This window comes from Nilaparvata lugens, unplaced genomic scaffold, assembly GCF_014356525.2.
Source record: "Nilaparvata lugens isolate BPH unplaced genomic scaffold, ASM1435652v1 scaffold5995, whole genome shotgun sequence".
Lineage (NCBI taxonomy): Eukaryota > Metazoa > Arthropoda > Insecta > Hemiptera > Delphacidae > Nilaparvata > Nilaparvata lugens.
Window position 1 is genome coordinate 1,760 of NW_024091764.1, and position 17,450 is coordinate 19,209.

At 36.1% G+C, this 17,450-nt stretch overlaps 1 protein-coding gene across 1 annotated transcript; it reads right to left on the minus strand.

The window, feature by feature from the left end:
• Positions 1-927: 927 nt before the first annotated feature.
• Positions 928-17,068, minus strand: LOC120356158 (small subunit processome component 20 homolog; the record flags this gene model as incomplete). The annotated part of the gene is made up of 8 exons (XM_039445020.1): positions 928-1,192; positions 2,656-2,961; positions 5,300-5,449; positions 6,419-6,660; positions 8,037-8,361; positions 13,579-13,761; positions 14,780-14,929; positions 16,830-17,068. Coding segments are annotated over 8 exons (1,748 nt in total), but the record flags the coding sequence as incomplete, so codon positions are not given.
• Between the last annotated feature and the right edge of the window lie 382 nt (positions 17,069-17,450).

Consider the following 17,450-nt stretch of genomic DNA (forward strand, 5'->3'; position numbering starts at 1 on the left):
TTCACTGCAGTAAGGATTTTGAAAGGTCTGTAAAGATGGATTACACACCAGTGACAGTGAAAGTGGCCGGTAGTGTAGTACAATGAGAATATCATTCCCATAAGTTCAAATGCGATTATTCAAACTCCCAAGGCCGCACTGACTGGGAACAGTCCAAACAGAACTCATGGAAGTATGTAATAGTTTCGCTGTGCTGGTCACTTCCACTCTTTTACTAATATGAGGGAATCCAGCTCAAGTCGTTGGCTCAGACGGACTTAAAAAAATCGTTTAGATTCTGAATTTAAGGTCAGGCTCAATAGATAATGATTCGGATGTTTTGACTCTGGCAAGACTCAGAGTCAAAAATGAGTGTCTTGAGTCCAGTTTGTGAGACCTCATGTGGAGTTCCCTGGTGGAATCATTGGCCACCCGTTATGTTTACCATGTTGCCAAACCGTTCCATTTTTTGCTCATCCCTCGGATGCAGAGACATTGTTAGAATTCTACTGAAGGACCACTCTAAACACCAGACTATAGTGAGGTCCACTATAGTAATAACAGTATTTGATCAACTTTGGTTTTGCTATCCTTGTCTATCATTTGACAAAGCCGGTGGTACTATCCTCTTCTAGGTGCACAACGATGCCAATTATGTTTTGATAGTGTAGAAATATAATTAATTAATGCAGAGAATCGGCATCGCTATTCTCCTATCTTTATCTACTGCCATTATAACGTGGACCTCACTATAGATTGATTATCTATCCTATAACTCACAAAAGGTGCGACCTGAACCCTCTGGCACAATACCTGAGCCAGTCTGTGAGCCAAGGCATCCTATATTCAGTCATTCACGAATAATTACGGTGTTCAACTTTCACAGCGTCACAGGTGTGTGGAAATCCAGTTTCTGGGTTAGTGAATAATCAAAATAAAGCAAAACACTTTACTTAAAAAATAAAAATATATTTACATTTCATATTACATTAACATTACATTATTAAATGAAATATATTTGAATTTCTCAAACTTAAAAACAAATTTTTAGTATACTAATCTACGTAATCTCAACATCTCCAACACTCTTTTTCCGCCTTTTTATTATGCCTTTCTTGCCTTTAAACGACGCTATTTTCCTCTTCTTTTGTTCTTTCTTTTTCTGTTGTTTCAAAATCTTCTTCTTGGCGGCTAGTTCAGGTTCTGTCACAGCCTAAAAGCAAACAGAAATAGAATCAAATTATATGTTATGTTCAAAATCATTAAAAATATCAAGTTTTAAACTGTAACAGGCCTACAATGAGTAGGCCTATAGATTGTATGCTATATTATTGAGTCATAATACTTCTCTTGAGCAGCTTTTAATTCCATAGGTGAAGAGGAGAAGAAGTTGCCATCTACATGAATGAATCTGTCACATAGAAATATAATATTTTCCATCTACATGTTTGAACACTACATACGCTAAATTCAAGTTTACTCTGATTAAGCTGATTTTACGACTCACACTGGCGCACAAGGAATCTTCCTTTTGCCGGTGTTTTTGCCTCACCTACTGTTGTACTCATGCATGTGAGCATAAATTATTGAATCTTCATTTAATAATTATTGTTTATAATATCACGAATAAGGATATCATTTCGTTACTATTTCTAATTAAATAAATTAACATTTCCTTAATTTTTATGTATGTATTTTAGTTAAGTGCACTAGCAGATAGGCTACTTATTTATTTTTGTAAAGTTTTTTTGTATTTTGTTTTTTGGCAAATAAAATTCATTCATTCAAAAAAAAAAAATCCAATTTTTTCAAATATTTTCTGTAAAAATAATACACTTTATTAATACAGTGTCCACAAAGTCACGCAACAAACAGATTTTACACTTTTATTTCTTTAATTATTAGACGTATATATAGTTCACAAAATTGTTCAAAATGAGTTCAGTCAAAGACGAATATTCGACACACAATTGAAATGCGAATCCTAGAATTGTTCTTGCCTCTAATATTCTTTGTAAACGCTCTGAATTTTGCCCCTCACTGCAAACTCCATCATTTTCAAGTTAAATAAAGATGAGACATTTCACTCATCAAATTTCAGATAGACTTCGACTTAAATATATTGTGAAATATATTGCTACTGAGTTAAAAATTTAGAATCCCTGCTATGACTTTTCGATTTGACTTTTTCGAAGATAGGTCTGATTTGTATTGCGATTTTAGGTATATGGAAAGTCAGTATAGTTTTGCATTATCAAAGAATAAGAATAAAGAAACTTATGAACCTGTTATTTGAATAATATTCTCTAAGATACAATTCGAATTGTGAATTGGGGATGCTGGGGTAAGGTGTAATGACCAGTACACAAGTGAATACACTAAAAGAATTACAATATTTTTAGCACGAAAAAATTATATGAAATCCATCTGAACTTCTTCTTTGTCTACTAGGCTGACCATATTAAGCCATTTTTCAGGCGTTTTAGAATCGGCAGGGAAGGAATCTCTTTGATTGGATGATTGGGTTGGCACCTGTAAAAATGCCTGAAAAACACTTAATATGACCTGGCCCTTGGGCTATGCCTGTTGTTCACTCCCAATCACATCATTGTTTATAACGATTTGCGATTATCAATGAATAATGAATTAGAATGAAATGAAAAATAAGTTACTGACCAACTGAGCTCTCTCTTTCTTGCGTTCGGCGCGTCGCACGTCCAGCCTAGTAGTGAGATTGGCCACCAGGCGGTTATAGTCTTCGGCGCCGATTTTTCGCCGCACATAGACTGCCGCCTCCTTGGCGATCTGCCTCAGGTCAACACCTCCGTTACCGCCCCCACTACCGCCTCCGCTGCCGCCCCCATCGTCGGCCACATTCAATTCCCTGACCAGCGGCGCCAGCATGTGGTTGAGAATCGGCTGCAATGCCTCTTTGTCCAGCTTCAACGCAATCGCTGCTATCCAGTGGAACACCATCTTTCTCTGTAACAACAGTCCTGTAGTTAGTCACGATTGTTTATAAAATTTAATTATTATTAAACGAAAATCCCAATTAAATGCTGTAAGTCACCCCGAAGACTTCTGCTTCTGCAAATATTGACAACAGGGTAAACAGCTAGATGGAAATTCTCGCTCATCGAATTTCAATCTAGCTGTTTACCCTGTTGTCAATATTTGCAGAAGCAAAGTCTTCGGGGTGATTTACAGCATTTAATTGGGATTTTCGTTTAATAATTGTTATTCATTAATAAGCATTTGAACAAATGTAACTTCCAATTTATTTCCATCTGTAGACTGGCAGGCCGCTATGGCTTTGTATAAAATGAGCGCTGCTATCCAGAGATTGTCAGTTTGTTGTAAGGGTAAGCATTCCTGAACGGCAATTAGGAGGTACTGGGTTCGATTCCCGGGCTGACAAATAATTTTCGTATAGTAGCGCTCATCGAATTTCCATCCAGCTGTTTACCATGTTGTCAATATTTTCAGAAGCAGAAGTCTTCGGGGTGATTTACATGTTTATTTTGGACTAAAATTTTATAAAAATTGCACATGTGAAATTCTAACCTTATCTTGGATTTTGTCACCTATAAATTTGGAAGAAAAAAAGCACAAGGACTACCTTATTATTTTATCTTCTATAATGTTATTGCATTAGTGTCATTTGCATTGTAAAAGAATAAATAAAAAAAAATTTGCAGCATTTAATTGGGATTTTTGTTTAATAATAATAATTATTATTCATTAATTATTAGCATATGAACAAATGCAAATTTCAATTTATGTCCATCTGATTCTAATATTCCATAGCACCGATTGGATTATAGACTAAACCACTAAGCTACTAGAACAACGGTTTACATTCAAAATACATTTATATATATTATAAGGGAGAAATTGGCTTATACATGTACGGGACAGGAAATAACTTACACGATTGACGCATTGTTAGTTCGTTCGTGTCAGGTGATTCTATATGCCAATATTCTAATAGTAATCCACTGTTTCAACAGCTTTGTCGTTGAAAATAAAATGGTCCTGTCTTGTGCATGCTTGAGCTAGGCAGAATTCTAACAGGTGGTCATCTGACTGGATATCACCATATTCATGGTACGGGTCGTCAATCTGCCGCCAGTTTGTGCAGTTTTCTCTTGTACAAGCAAATTCAGCACTGGCAGTTCTGCTCCATATGGTGCAGAGTATATGAAGAGTGTCTTTTTTCTTTAAGGCTACTCTTGAATATAAATAAAAATATAGATCTAAGTACCCTTTTTAAATTATTTACTCACAATAAATAAATATCATTTTATAAATTAACAAAAACAATATAGAAACCTTGTAGTACCCTTTATTATTAAAAACTTTAAAATATTCCAACAACGACTAGTTTCGACCCTAACTTAGGTTATTTTCAAGTTGAAATGTTTCTTTTTTCAAATAATTTTAAAAGGGGTCCTTTGATTTATATTTTTATTTATATATGAAGATTATATTATGATGCATGTTTGACGCATTATCACTTATGAACTAAAGAACTGATTAACTTGCAATTTAACATGAAGATTTTGAATTTACTGAGGATGGATATAGGCTTATTTTCATTGCTATTAATCAATTTATTTCATCTATTCCACTATCCAAGTTAATAATTCGTTCTGAACTATTTTGACGACACTACATTCATAATCAGACTGAATAAGTTCAAAACAAATCTATTTCAATTAAATAATTTATTCAATTTTTGATTAGAAGATAAAAGCATAGAGAAACGATAGCGTGAGTAGATATCCCATGGTATAGGGCGTTCATGTCGCAACTTTTACTGTTATCTCAAGCCGATTAATGTCGATTATTGTCGATATTTTCTGTTTTGAGCGGGTAAGAGTGTATGAACGGCACAATATGAGAGACTGCCAGCGTCATAAAGCTTCACGGGAAAGAACTACGTAAGAGCTACGGGAAACAGTAAAAGTTGCGACATAAACGCCCAATACCATGGGATATCTACTTATGCTATTGTTTCTCTATTATAAAAGCCCAACCAAACAGACCATTCTCCAAGTATCTCCGTAGCGTGATTGGTAGCACGCGCGATTCATAAATGATAGGTTCCGGATCGAGTCCAATCAAACTATTTTTTTCTGAGAATTTTCAACTTTGAATTTTGACAAAATAATGAATAATTATTCTATTTTTCATGTTTCCTGGACTTAGGTGATTGCATTTCACAACACAAAATGTACCCCGATGCAGAGCACGGGTTACCTGCTAGTATTTCATAATATAGGGTTTGTCAATTTAAAAAAATATTAATTCCACTTACAACAACAGTTGACGATGGCATTTTGGCTATTTCGACGTGAATCGATTTCCTCATCACCCTGATCAGCCAAGAGAGAGACAACAGTTGCTCGTCTTCCACATTCACCACGTCTTTCAGTACTTCGCCCACAAACACCAAGTTTTTCATACACTGAAAACATAAAACAAAGGAATCATTACAAGAACTATTTTAAAACATTTTCATTCAACTTTTTAGTCAATTCAAGTACATTTAAATCAAGTAAGAAAATCTCTTGAGCAGTGTAAGTAAATAACATATCCAGTAAGTAAAACTGCAATGAGGACAGAGTATCCAAAGCAGAGGATCACACACCATCGCAGTATAATATAGATTTGTTTTTACCTATCTGTTCCATTCTCCTCATTCCAATTTACCACCTGAAACCCTGTTTGTGGCAAATCGATATATGGTATCATAACATCATAGTTTGTATTGGGGTAAGTAATCTTCCTATTTATTCTCCTGAGTTAAAGTAGGTACTTGTTGGCTGAACTGGATATAGAGTATATGAGTTTGAAAACGAAATCAATGCGAATTAATACAATCCTTTCTAGAACTAGAGGAATTCAATCCTAAGAAAACCGTGGTGTTTTAGACCCAATATCATTCAAATGCAATTCAATCCAATCACCTTACACGTCGTACAACATTACAACGTTGTTTTGAACAACCACGAACCTCATAAGGAACTTTCATGCATTTCTTATTCTATTATTGAAAAGCAATTAAATTCAACTATCTCTTTTGAACAATTAAACATTACAACATTACAATTAAATTCAACCACCTTTGAAAGTCGTAGAACATAACAATGTTGTTTTGAACAGCTACAAACCTGCATAAGAAACTCTTATGTATTCTTTATTTTATAATTGAAACGCAATTAAATTCAACTATCTTTTCAAGTTATAAAGGATTACAATGTTTCAATGTTGAATTGAAACAATCAAACAGCGACAAACCAATCTTGTTTCGAACAGCCACAAACCTCCATAAGGAACTTTCTTGCATTCCTTATTATTTAATTCAAAGGCAATTAAATTCAACTATCTTTTCAAATCATGAAACATCACAACCTTGTATTGAACAGCCACGCACCTGCATAAGGAACTTGTCGTGCAACTCAACGCCAGGAATCAGCTGATTGCAGTGGTCCAACGCGAATGCCTTGAGCTGCGCACGCGTGCTGTTGCGCAGATAGCCGGCTGTCTCCTCTCTCTCTCCGTTGGCAATGGCGGCTATCTCAGCTGGCTGCAGCTGCGCGATCACTCTGCTCAGAAACTGGGCCGCCGCCAGACGCACCCACTCGTGCGGGTGTGACAACAGCTTCTGCGCGTTCTCTGTACGTTCGAAAAACACATTAAATACATTATGTGTAATTACATTAAACACATTGATAGATAGATCACTGGAAAGTTGTTAGTTGTTGAATTGTTAGATAGATTGACGTAGAAATACATTAGCAAACATAACGTCTGGTTGACCAGAACGGCGTCAGACAGGCTTGCAAAATGCAAGACAACAACGATGTTTCTTGAAATTGTATTCAATTTTGGGCGTAGCTCGCCCAATTACCAAGGTGTAGTGAAGCAGGGCCTTTTTTCTATAAACCTCCACAATGTCTATGTAGCTAAATTTAGAAATGAAAATGACTCAATTTTGTCAACACAGAAAGCTGAACTTAGAACATAAATACTAAAACATAATACTAAAGAGAAAAGATAGCATATTTCATACTATGCTGAAGAGAAAAGATGACATATCTTTGGTATCCTTTCTCTATGATAATACTAATAAATACTAACCTATCCTATTATATCAAGCAAGCAATTTCTGTATATCTGAATATATTTTTATATTTGGTTATTTATATTAATTGGTTATATTTATTTATGGTTATTTATGTTCAACGGATCTCGAAAACGGCTTTAACGATTTTCACGAAATTTGGAACATAGTAGGTTTATGATATAAAAATTCGATTGCACTAGGTCTCATCCCTGGGAAAACTCGCTGAAGGACATGAAAAGGATAACAATTATTCATCCTTGGAAAAACAGATGATAATTTCGTCGTCTGTCGAAACAGAAGATGCGTGTGTGGGAGAGAAACAGAATTATTTCCAGCTGTGTAATCAATCAGCGAGAAATATTATCTAGAAATTTTAATCGACTTGATCAAAATAATCTGATTTGTTGACATGACATGATAATCATTCTAAACTAGAGTATATCATAATTTTCAAAGTTAATCATTATTTGACAATTTTAAGTGATTAGTGAGTGTTCACTTAAAATTGTCAAATAATGATTAACTTTGAAAATTATGATATATACTCTAGTTTAGAATGATTATTATGTCATGTCAGCAAATCAGATTAATAATCTAAATTAGAACTTTTTTGTTTTTAAATGTTTGGACTGAAAACTGAACCTGAATTCAAGTGTATGGAACATAACCTACTTTCTAGACTATTTATAGTGTATAAATCAAAATTCGGGGAAGAAACAGTTTTGTGCTGTGCCTGTTAGTCCATCCCCAATCATTTTAAAGAATTATGTTCTGTTCATCAATAGTTTATAAATAACTAACGCGCGAAAGCTCGGTGCCTCGATATTAATATACAATACTATCATCTTTTTGAATAAAGAATTTGAATTTGAATTTACTGAAAATGTGTTAGCAAAGCATGTCTCGACTGTTAGGCGAACCTCACCTGATATAGTTTCCACGTATTGTGTGTAGGCCGGATCTTTGAGGAACTTGGGACAAAACGAGGCGATTTTCACCAGCATGTTGAGCAGCTGATAGAGATGGTGGTCGGCCATATTGCTGACGTCATCCGCCTCGTTTTCGGCGCCATCTGTGACGTCACAGGCCGGTTTCCGGCGCACGTACTTGCCGACCGAATCGTCCCTGAAGGAGCCACTGAACTGGTCCAAAATGGTCTCCATGAGAGCGGGCAACCGTTTCTCGAAGCGCTCTTTCTCGAACGATATGAACAGTCCACACACCTGTACACTCAATCGCCTGTGTCCTATCTGAAATAACAATATAATTTTGTAGTAGTCTGTCAACAAAAATTATAAAAATTCTCTATAAAGTAATATCTAATTATAATAGTCAATTAGGTATTACACCTATTAAATGTAAGAGGAACATTTAAAGTTGCTAATATAACTGATAAGCTAAAGAAAAATCGCTTGTGCTGGTACGGGCACGTTATGAGACGCGGTGAGGATCACATGACCAGACTCGTCATGGAAATTGAACAGCCTAGAAGACGCCCTGGTAGACCGCCGACAACCTGGATGGGTACCATTTCCAAGGATATGAGGACGACGGATTTAGAGCCTGAAGTGACTCAACAACGCCCGGAATGGCGGAAAAGGATTAGGAGGGCCGACCCCAAGAGAAATGGGAGAAGATGAAGAAGAATTAGGTATTCACCAGATCCTAGACTAGACTAACTACAGTGAGGTCCACGATATAATGGCAGTGGAGAAAGATTGGAAAACAGCGTTGCCAATTCTCTACCTTGCCACTGCCTTCTATAGAGTATAGCTCATGATAGCTAACTGGTATATCTGATGTAATATTAACTGTTCATTCTTCTTTAAAATATTTCATTCATCAAGAAAATGACTAATACTCATTTCTAGGATTGAATATTTTGTCAATTAATTCTACATTGTTGAAAAGCGTTCTGGCAACGTTGCAGAACTAGAAAAGTATAGTGCAATCTGCTTTGTCGAATGATCGACAAGGATAGCAACACTAGTGTTAATCAAATACTTTCATAAAATGTGGATCTTGCTTGCTATATAAGACTAGACTAGAGATCCTTGTTATTGAAGTTCTAGTTTACATTATTATTATTATTTTTTTTTTTCTCTTTTTCACGCAGTTGCGGATAGCTTATGCGAAGAGGGGCAAAATTTATGCAACCTCTTGGCATTATTTTCTATTATTGATGGAGTATTTTACCAATATGTTGGAGCGTTTGGCGTACTATGCGAGCTGTATCAAGCAGAACAGACTTCTGCATTTTCCCTACCAGAGTTTCTGAGACATCAATAGCCTACAGCTCTCCACTGTTGAATTAAGAACCAGACCATTCACAGATATTACGATTGGGATTATTCTAACATTATTGAGCCCATACATATCTTTGAGCTCAAATGCTAGCTCTTGATACTCCTCATTTCTCACCTCTTGCTCTTTGACAATTTTCATCTGCTGGTATGGCTACATCAATTATCAAGGCTTCTTTTTGATTCATGTTCAACATTAGGATGTCAGGCTTGTTATGAATGACTTGCCTGTCAGTGATCATTTGAACATCCCAATAGATCTTAATCTGGTTTCTCTCAATAAATGCAGGAGGAGAGTAAGAATAGTATGGGGGCATTTCTTCAAAGAAGCCAAATTCCTGCTGCAATTTCAGGTGCACTATTTTTGCAACGTTATTATGTCGCCTCAAATACTCTTTTGGTGCCAATATTGAGCAGCCTGAAACTATGTGCTGAATACTTTCTACTGCAGCGTTACAAAGCCTGCATTTATCACTTATGCTCAGATCTCTGATGATATGTCTTCTATAGGCATTGGTAGCGACAACCTGATCCTGCATAGCAATTATAAAGCCTTCCGTTTCTGGGAAAAGACTTCCATCTGTCAGCCACCTGCTTGAAAGGTCATGATTATTATGATCAGAGTTCAGATGCTTACAGTAGCGCCCATGCAGTTCCCTCTGTTGCCATTCTGCTTGTAATCATGCAATGTCAGGGCTCTCGACCATTAGGATTCCTCATTTATTATTATTATTATTATTATTATTATTATTATTGTCATTTGTTACGTGAAGCCACAAATCTGAGCAGAGCTCAAGTGGCATGTAACATGTCATGAACATTTTCTATGCAAAGTGTATGCATCTGTATAAACTCAAAGTATTAAGGCACCACACATTCCTCCATTGTATAGGGACACGCTTCCACAAGTACATTAGTAATTGAAGACAAGAAAAGTCTATGACTACCACAAAACAGTATTATTATTATTATTATTATTATTATTATATTATTATTATTATTATTATATTTTATTGATTCAATGATACAAAATTATTATTTAAAATAATTTGGGGAGGATCAACAGGCACAGCCCAAAACTGTTCCTCCCCCGAATTTTGATTCATTAAAATAGTCCAAAAAAAGATTAGTGATGTTATTCTTTCAGGTAGACAATTGAAGAGCTTCAGTCCCGAATAATATGGTCCTTTTTCCAAAAGTGTCAGTCTGTGAGCGGGGTACTGATATACAGCTGAACTCTTTGCTCTTGTGCTCTTTTCTGAAGACAAAATTTACAGTCTCAAGGAAGTGCAATGCTGGGACCGTGAGAAACCTGTATTTTCTAAAAATGGACCTACTGAATTGGATGGCCGCAAGCCCTCCAAAACACGAACAGCTTTCTTTTGCATCTTAAATATTTTATATAAATTATTTTTACTATTCCCCAAAAGAAGATGCTGTAGCGTATTAGGGCTAAAAATATCCATGATACACCTTCTGAGCTGTCTTTATAGTGGATGCAGTCCTCACAGTTCTCAGTGCAAAAAGTGCATGATAGAGCTGTTTTATGAGTTTTTCCAAGTGCTTATCCCATTTCATATTTTTTTGCAATTCCACTCCAAGAAATTAGTCACTTCAACAGACAAGCACTCCCTCCCATTTGAAGCATTCAGGTTTGAAGGTTCAGCATGATGTCCCGTCACGGCAAACCTGATATAGTTGGATTTAGTCATATTCAACTTCAATGCATTATGACCAAACCAATTGTTGAGTTGATGCATAGCCGTTTCAGCCCTAATCATAACTTCGCTATCATCCTTACCAGTAACCAGAACCGTTGTATCGTCAGCATATAAAATTAGCTTGCCATCTACATTATTTGGCAGGTCGTTTATGAATAAATTGAAAAGAGTCGGTCCAAGCACAGAGCCCTGTGGCACACCTTGCTTTACTCTTTCCCATGCTGAAAATACCAGTGAACTCCCATTACTCAGTTTAACTGACTGATATCTATTTTCCAAATAGGACACAAAAAATTTCCCTGCGCTACCAACAAATCCATAGAATCCAAGCTTATTCAACAACAGCTCATGGTCTACCATATCAAACGCCCTGGATAAATCGCAGAAAAGCCCTAAAGCCTTCCGCGATCCATTCAGAGCATCCAACACATCTGATACAACTTCAAATATAGCAGACTTAGTTGACAATCCCCTCCTGAATCCAAATTGTTTGTTATGAAAAATGTTATTCTCATCTAAGTGAACCATCATCTGTTCAAACACAATCTTCTCAAATATCTTGGAGAATACAGTTTTTCAAGATTTTTAAGATCCTTCCTATCTCCCTTCTTGTGAATTGGCTTGATCAGAGCATACTTAATTTTTGGGGAAAGATTCCTTCCTGCAAACACCTATTAATAATAATGTTAGAGGCTCCAAGATAATGGACTAACCTTCTTTATCACTCGTGATGAAATCTCGTCCCACCCAGTTGAGCCAGAATTTTTCAAGCTATTTATGGCTTTCCTAACTACACTTATTGAGACACTTCTGAACTTGAAAGGAGGACACTGCCTATTTATTTGCTTGAGGTACTCTCTGCTCTCACATGTTCTAGCAGAGCCGGACATTTCAGATGCACATTCAACAAAATACTCATTGAACAAGGAAGCTATGCATTGTGGATTAGAGTACCTCCTATTGTCAGCTGTAGTCAACTCTATCTTCTGCTCATCCCTATTTAATAGTCCCAGTTCATTTCTGACGATTGTCCAGTGCCTCTATTAATATTGTTGGACTGTGCAATGAACATTTCATTGGTTTTTTGCTTAGCTAGTAGTATTGTCTTCTTTAAAGTTTTCTTATATTTGGCAAAATAGGACAGAAATTCAGGATGTCTGTTAGTCTTACTCTCAATGTGTAACTCTCTTTTCTTCTACACGAAATTTTGATGCCAGTGGTTAACCAGTTTTTCACCGAATCATTCTCTGTAACCTTAAACTTTCTCAGGGGGAAGCAACTGGAGAAACAATTGTAAAACAATGAGTGAAAAGTATTAAATAATTTCTCGCCACCATCATTACAAAAGTATGTTCTAGGTACAATTTGTGTCGACAATTGTCGTTTTCACACTTACCGATTCTGGGACGGCATGGCACGATAGGACATGAAACTCTCCGATTGGCAGATTCTCTAAGGCTCAACTCACACTTCGCGACTCAGGTCTAGAAGAGACTCGACTCTAGTCGAGAGCATGTGTTTTCAAATGGTGACGTCGCGGAGACTAGAATCGACTGGTCTGAGTGTCACCATTTGAAACACATGCTCTCGACTAGAGTCGAGTCTCTTCTCGACCTGAGTCGCGTAAAGGGTCAAGTCCACGGGGCTTTTTTACAAGCTACAAGCCGGCGTGTTGGCGAGTGCGCTAGTTGTCGAGTACACAAAAAACATTCCATTCGCTCAGTAGCCAAGTAGCTGGCGTGTGGAATACTGTTTTCGACACTGTTTTACTGCTCTTATTACCTGTTTTTACTTGTTTTTACCTGTCTTTACTGCTCTTACCTGTTCTTTGTATTTTTTATAAATTAATTGAGGAATATTATATTAATGAGAAATATGTTACTTTTTAAATATAGAAAGGAATATTTTACTTTTTAAAATTGTATTTTTTATAAATTGATTAATATTAATAGAGATTCATAATATTAAGCATATAATAATATTTACTGATTTGATATTTTTAGAAATTTATTCGACTTCATGCAGAGCTTGGCTTGATTTGAAAGTTAGGTTATGTCGTTATGCCTCTCGCGCCAGATTTTAACCTCTGGAATTTAGGAGTATGCGCATGCTCTAGTACTCAAAAGCCGGCGAGTGGCGTGTTAAGTCGCCGGCAGAGTCAACTTTTTCAAGTGCTTTTTTAAAAGCAGCTTTTAAGCGAGTGCGGTGAGTCCACAGGTCTAGTTTACGAGCTGCTTGTAAAAAGCCGGGTTTTAGCTTGTAAACTCGCCCCGTGGACTTGACCCTTAAGTGTGAGTTGAGCCTAAATGTCAACCAAATTAGCCAATCTTTCTGTCTTGTCGTGTCGTGCCGTCCCGGAATCGTTAAATGTGAAAACGGTCAAATATGTAGCACTTTTCGGTGAGCTAATACCGTTCCCTATACAACTGGCCACATGACTGACCTGTTTCTCCTGCATCCAAAGCGTGACAATGTCGAACAGCTTGTCGACCGCATTGTGGTGGAGGTTGTCGAGCAGTGACGTCACCACTTGGGCCGCCTTCTGCCGGCACTCTGGCGAGTCATCATTCACCAGGCATGCCGTCACCGGCACAAATATAACGCCGTAATGCTTCTTTAGCACCTCCTGCAATACACAGCAAAATCAATTAAGGTATCATTCAACTTTTAAAAAGCTCGGTTGCACAAAAGCCTGTTAAATTTCAAACATGATTGGCTGCCAAGAGAAGGCTTCCGACATTTCAGAAGAAAATGTCTTTACAAGTTCAGTTCTGGGACTATCTCTGGAATTGATGTTCTGGATATTCTATTTCAGTTCTGGAATTGATACATAGTCTCAATTAAGACTTGAGATTATTAGCACAAGTTAATATGTCCAAATCACTACTCTGATTAGTTCTCGTGGCATTTGATTAAGATTAAAATTTGACAGGCTCTTGTGCAACCGGGCCATTAAACGTGATGTAGATCTATTCATTTCTCATTTACTTGATCGAGCATTACATTAAGTTTGAGGATAAACTCCAACCAGCGAGGAAGTTATAGTTTTTGGTGATTTTCATTTCAATTGCAGTTAATATTCATTATATCAAGCTGCATTTGTGAGAAAATTGAACAATAAATTTGTATTGGTTTTGAATTCATTCAAGACCTGGCTAAAGACATCAATATTTTCAAGGTTTCAATGATTACCGTATTGAGCGTTATGACTCGTTAATTCAGTTTCCAATCAATTCAGATTCAAGCTTCTAGTTCTTATATTTTTCAACTAAAAATTTGTTTGAAACTGAAAATATTCTTGAATTCTATGATTTATTTATTCATAGATAATAGATACAATCCAGGTGTTTTTTATAATTATCAGAGAAGGAGGTTTGGTGCATATAAGAGCCACATATAAGAGTGTATGGGCATTTATATGATTTGTGAATTGTTTAATGGATGCATGAAGGTTGAATAAAAATACTTGTACCTTTTTATTGAGGATATTTTACTACGTTAAAACTTTTTATGAATGAATGGATGGTATCGAATATTCCATCTGTGATGGATCTAAAATTACGATGCTACACAAAATACGATTTCACAATTATAATAAAAAACATCCATGACTAATAGAAAAAAAACAAAAATGTTCTACTTACCTTTGGAACAGTTGTGATGAGTGAGTGTATCAATTCAAGAGCTGACTCACGGCCTGGTTGAAAATTGTAATCCAAATTTGTGATGTAAAAATTCAAATGCTTGCCGAATTTTTTACCCAATTGGTAGGTGGTGAGAAATTGATGAATTATCTGAAAACGTCAAATTTTTATATAAGAAATTGACGAATTATCTGAAAACGTCAAATTTTTATATAAGAACAGATTCAAAAGATACAGAATAATCAAATATAAATATTATAACATACATTTCAACTCAACCTACAAGAAATTATGATGATCCAATGATGATTGTAAGTTTCGTAAGAATTAAACTATTCAAAAACAAAATTTTGTTATTAGTATTAATGATTATATACATTGAATTTTTATACATTGTAAATATGGTGCAGTACCAAATATCAAGTGTGGAGCAGAATTCCCACATTTCACCAACAGTGTACGTATCAGGTACAGTGAAAATAATACTCCCTTGAGATCTTATGGGCCTATACCCACTCAGCCCGACCGAGCAAGTATGAATAGTCCCATTGAAACTCAAGGGAATAATATTTTCACTGTACCAGACACGGTACACTGATACTTGTGAATGGGAATCCGGCCTAATCAGGCCATAACCTTGTTCTGTGGGAATCAGTCTTGATTGGACCCCAAACTTGATTCTATTGAACCAACCTGGCTGGCCTGCAGACAGACCTAATCTAACCTAACCTAACCATATTTGTGAGCCTTAATTAGACCCTAATTGATTAAAAAGATATATAATATATGTTTTTTTATTGTGCATTGTATTGTTGTATATGAATTAGAAGCGAAATCCCTCAGAAAATGTGTCTATCCATCACTATTGTATGGGGCCCAAACTTGGACACTGACAGCTGAACTTGACACAAGATTAGAGACAACTCAGATATAAATGTCATAAGTATACTCGGGTTTCGACTGCAACAGAGACTTAGAACACAGAGATTTTGAAAATGATCAATGTGAAATATCTGCAACGGGAAGCTCATCTAATCAAGTGGAGATGGGCCGGTCACACGGCAAGGATGGAAGCTGACAGATGGGCGAAGACATGCACGGAATGGATACCACGGGACAGGACCAGAGGAAGGGGACGCCCGCCCGCCCAGCACTCCGGTGGAGGGATGAACTTTCACAACAAGTTTGTGCTGACCGAAGCTAGAGACAGGGGAAGATGAGCGAAAATTAATGACAGACTCTGAATTGAAAAGTGGAAAATTTTATAATTTTAATTAATGTGAATTGTATTTCTTGCCAACCAATATATACCTCATAAGAGAGGCTTTTGTTCTTTCATTATTATATATTATTATTAGATTATTATTAGAATTGGATAGAATTCAATTGTTAAAAATAAGATGAGACACTTACTGTTAAATAATTTGAGTGAATTTGAATGTATTGCTACAGAATACAATTAAATTAATTATTATCAATGTATCAATAATTATTTTTCTACTCAAGATTACAACTATTTCTCTTTTGATATGATTTGAATTAAAAATAATTATTTTTGAGATCACTGATTGATTATATCAATGTACTATTTCTATGTTTTTTTTCTTTTAAAAATATGATGTAAAACTTGACTTTTCAGTCAAACCTTCTTTAGAAGGTTTAGGAGAATTTATTTTCGTCTGGTAAGATATTATTTTGTTGAAATTTTCCACTGAAAAGGAAATAGCTTTTTTATTATTCTTCATTTTTGTTTGTAAGATTTCTTTTTGTAAGTGTATTTTTCATTTTTTTGTTTGTTTTATTTTCTGTAATACTCTCCTTCTTCTGGGGGTACCAGGACGAAGGAAAAGGGGAAAAATTATTATTGTATTGTGTTGCTGGCCTATATGTCAAATTGTGATATTCTATTGAGGCTGATAAATATATTCTATTCTATTCTAACCTTGATTTCAGTGAACCAAACTGTCTAGCCCGCAGACAGACCTAATCTAATCTAACTCACCTTATTGTGAGCCTTAATTAGACCTAACCTTGATTTGAGTGAACCAACCTGTCTGGCTTGCAGCCTAACATGGTCGAGATGCGAGTTGATACTAAGCTCGGCCACTTTGGCCATGACGTCGTGCAGTTCGGTGCAAATGAGCTTCCTGCCGAGAATGGCTTGAGCAGCGAGAAAGCGGTGGCCTGTCGCGGTAGTCGTGGAGTCCTGTTCGCAGTAGAGTAGCAGCGCTTTCAACTGGTTGCCCGTCAACTTGTAATAGTTCACGTCTCTCACAACACAGCAATCGCCTGAAAATCAGTTTCAATCATACACGTGATTGAAAATACCTATAGAATGGAATGTATACAGACTCATCACACAGTTGAACAACGTCGAGTGGTACAACCATTACATTTTATCATAAAGAAGTATAATCCTTTACTTTATAGAATTAAAAATATATTGTCGTCTAAATTATTTGAAAAAAGAATTACTTATTTAATCTGGGATTATATCAATCCACACTACAACCTAATAATTCTTCTTACCATACAATAAGAATAGAGGAATAGAAAGTTTGTCGCCATGTTAAGAAGTGATTCCACAATTTTGAACCGCTGAACTGCACTTCTTCTTCTTCTTTAGGTGCCGTCTCCGTTTCGAAGGTTGGCAATCATCAAGGCGATTTTT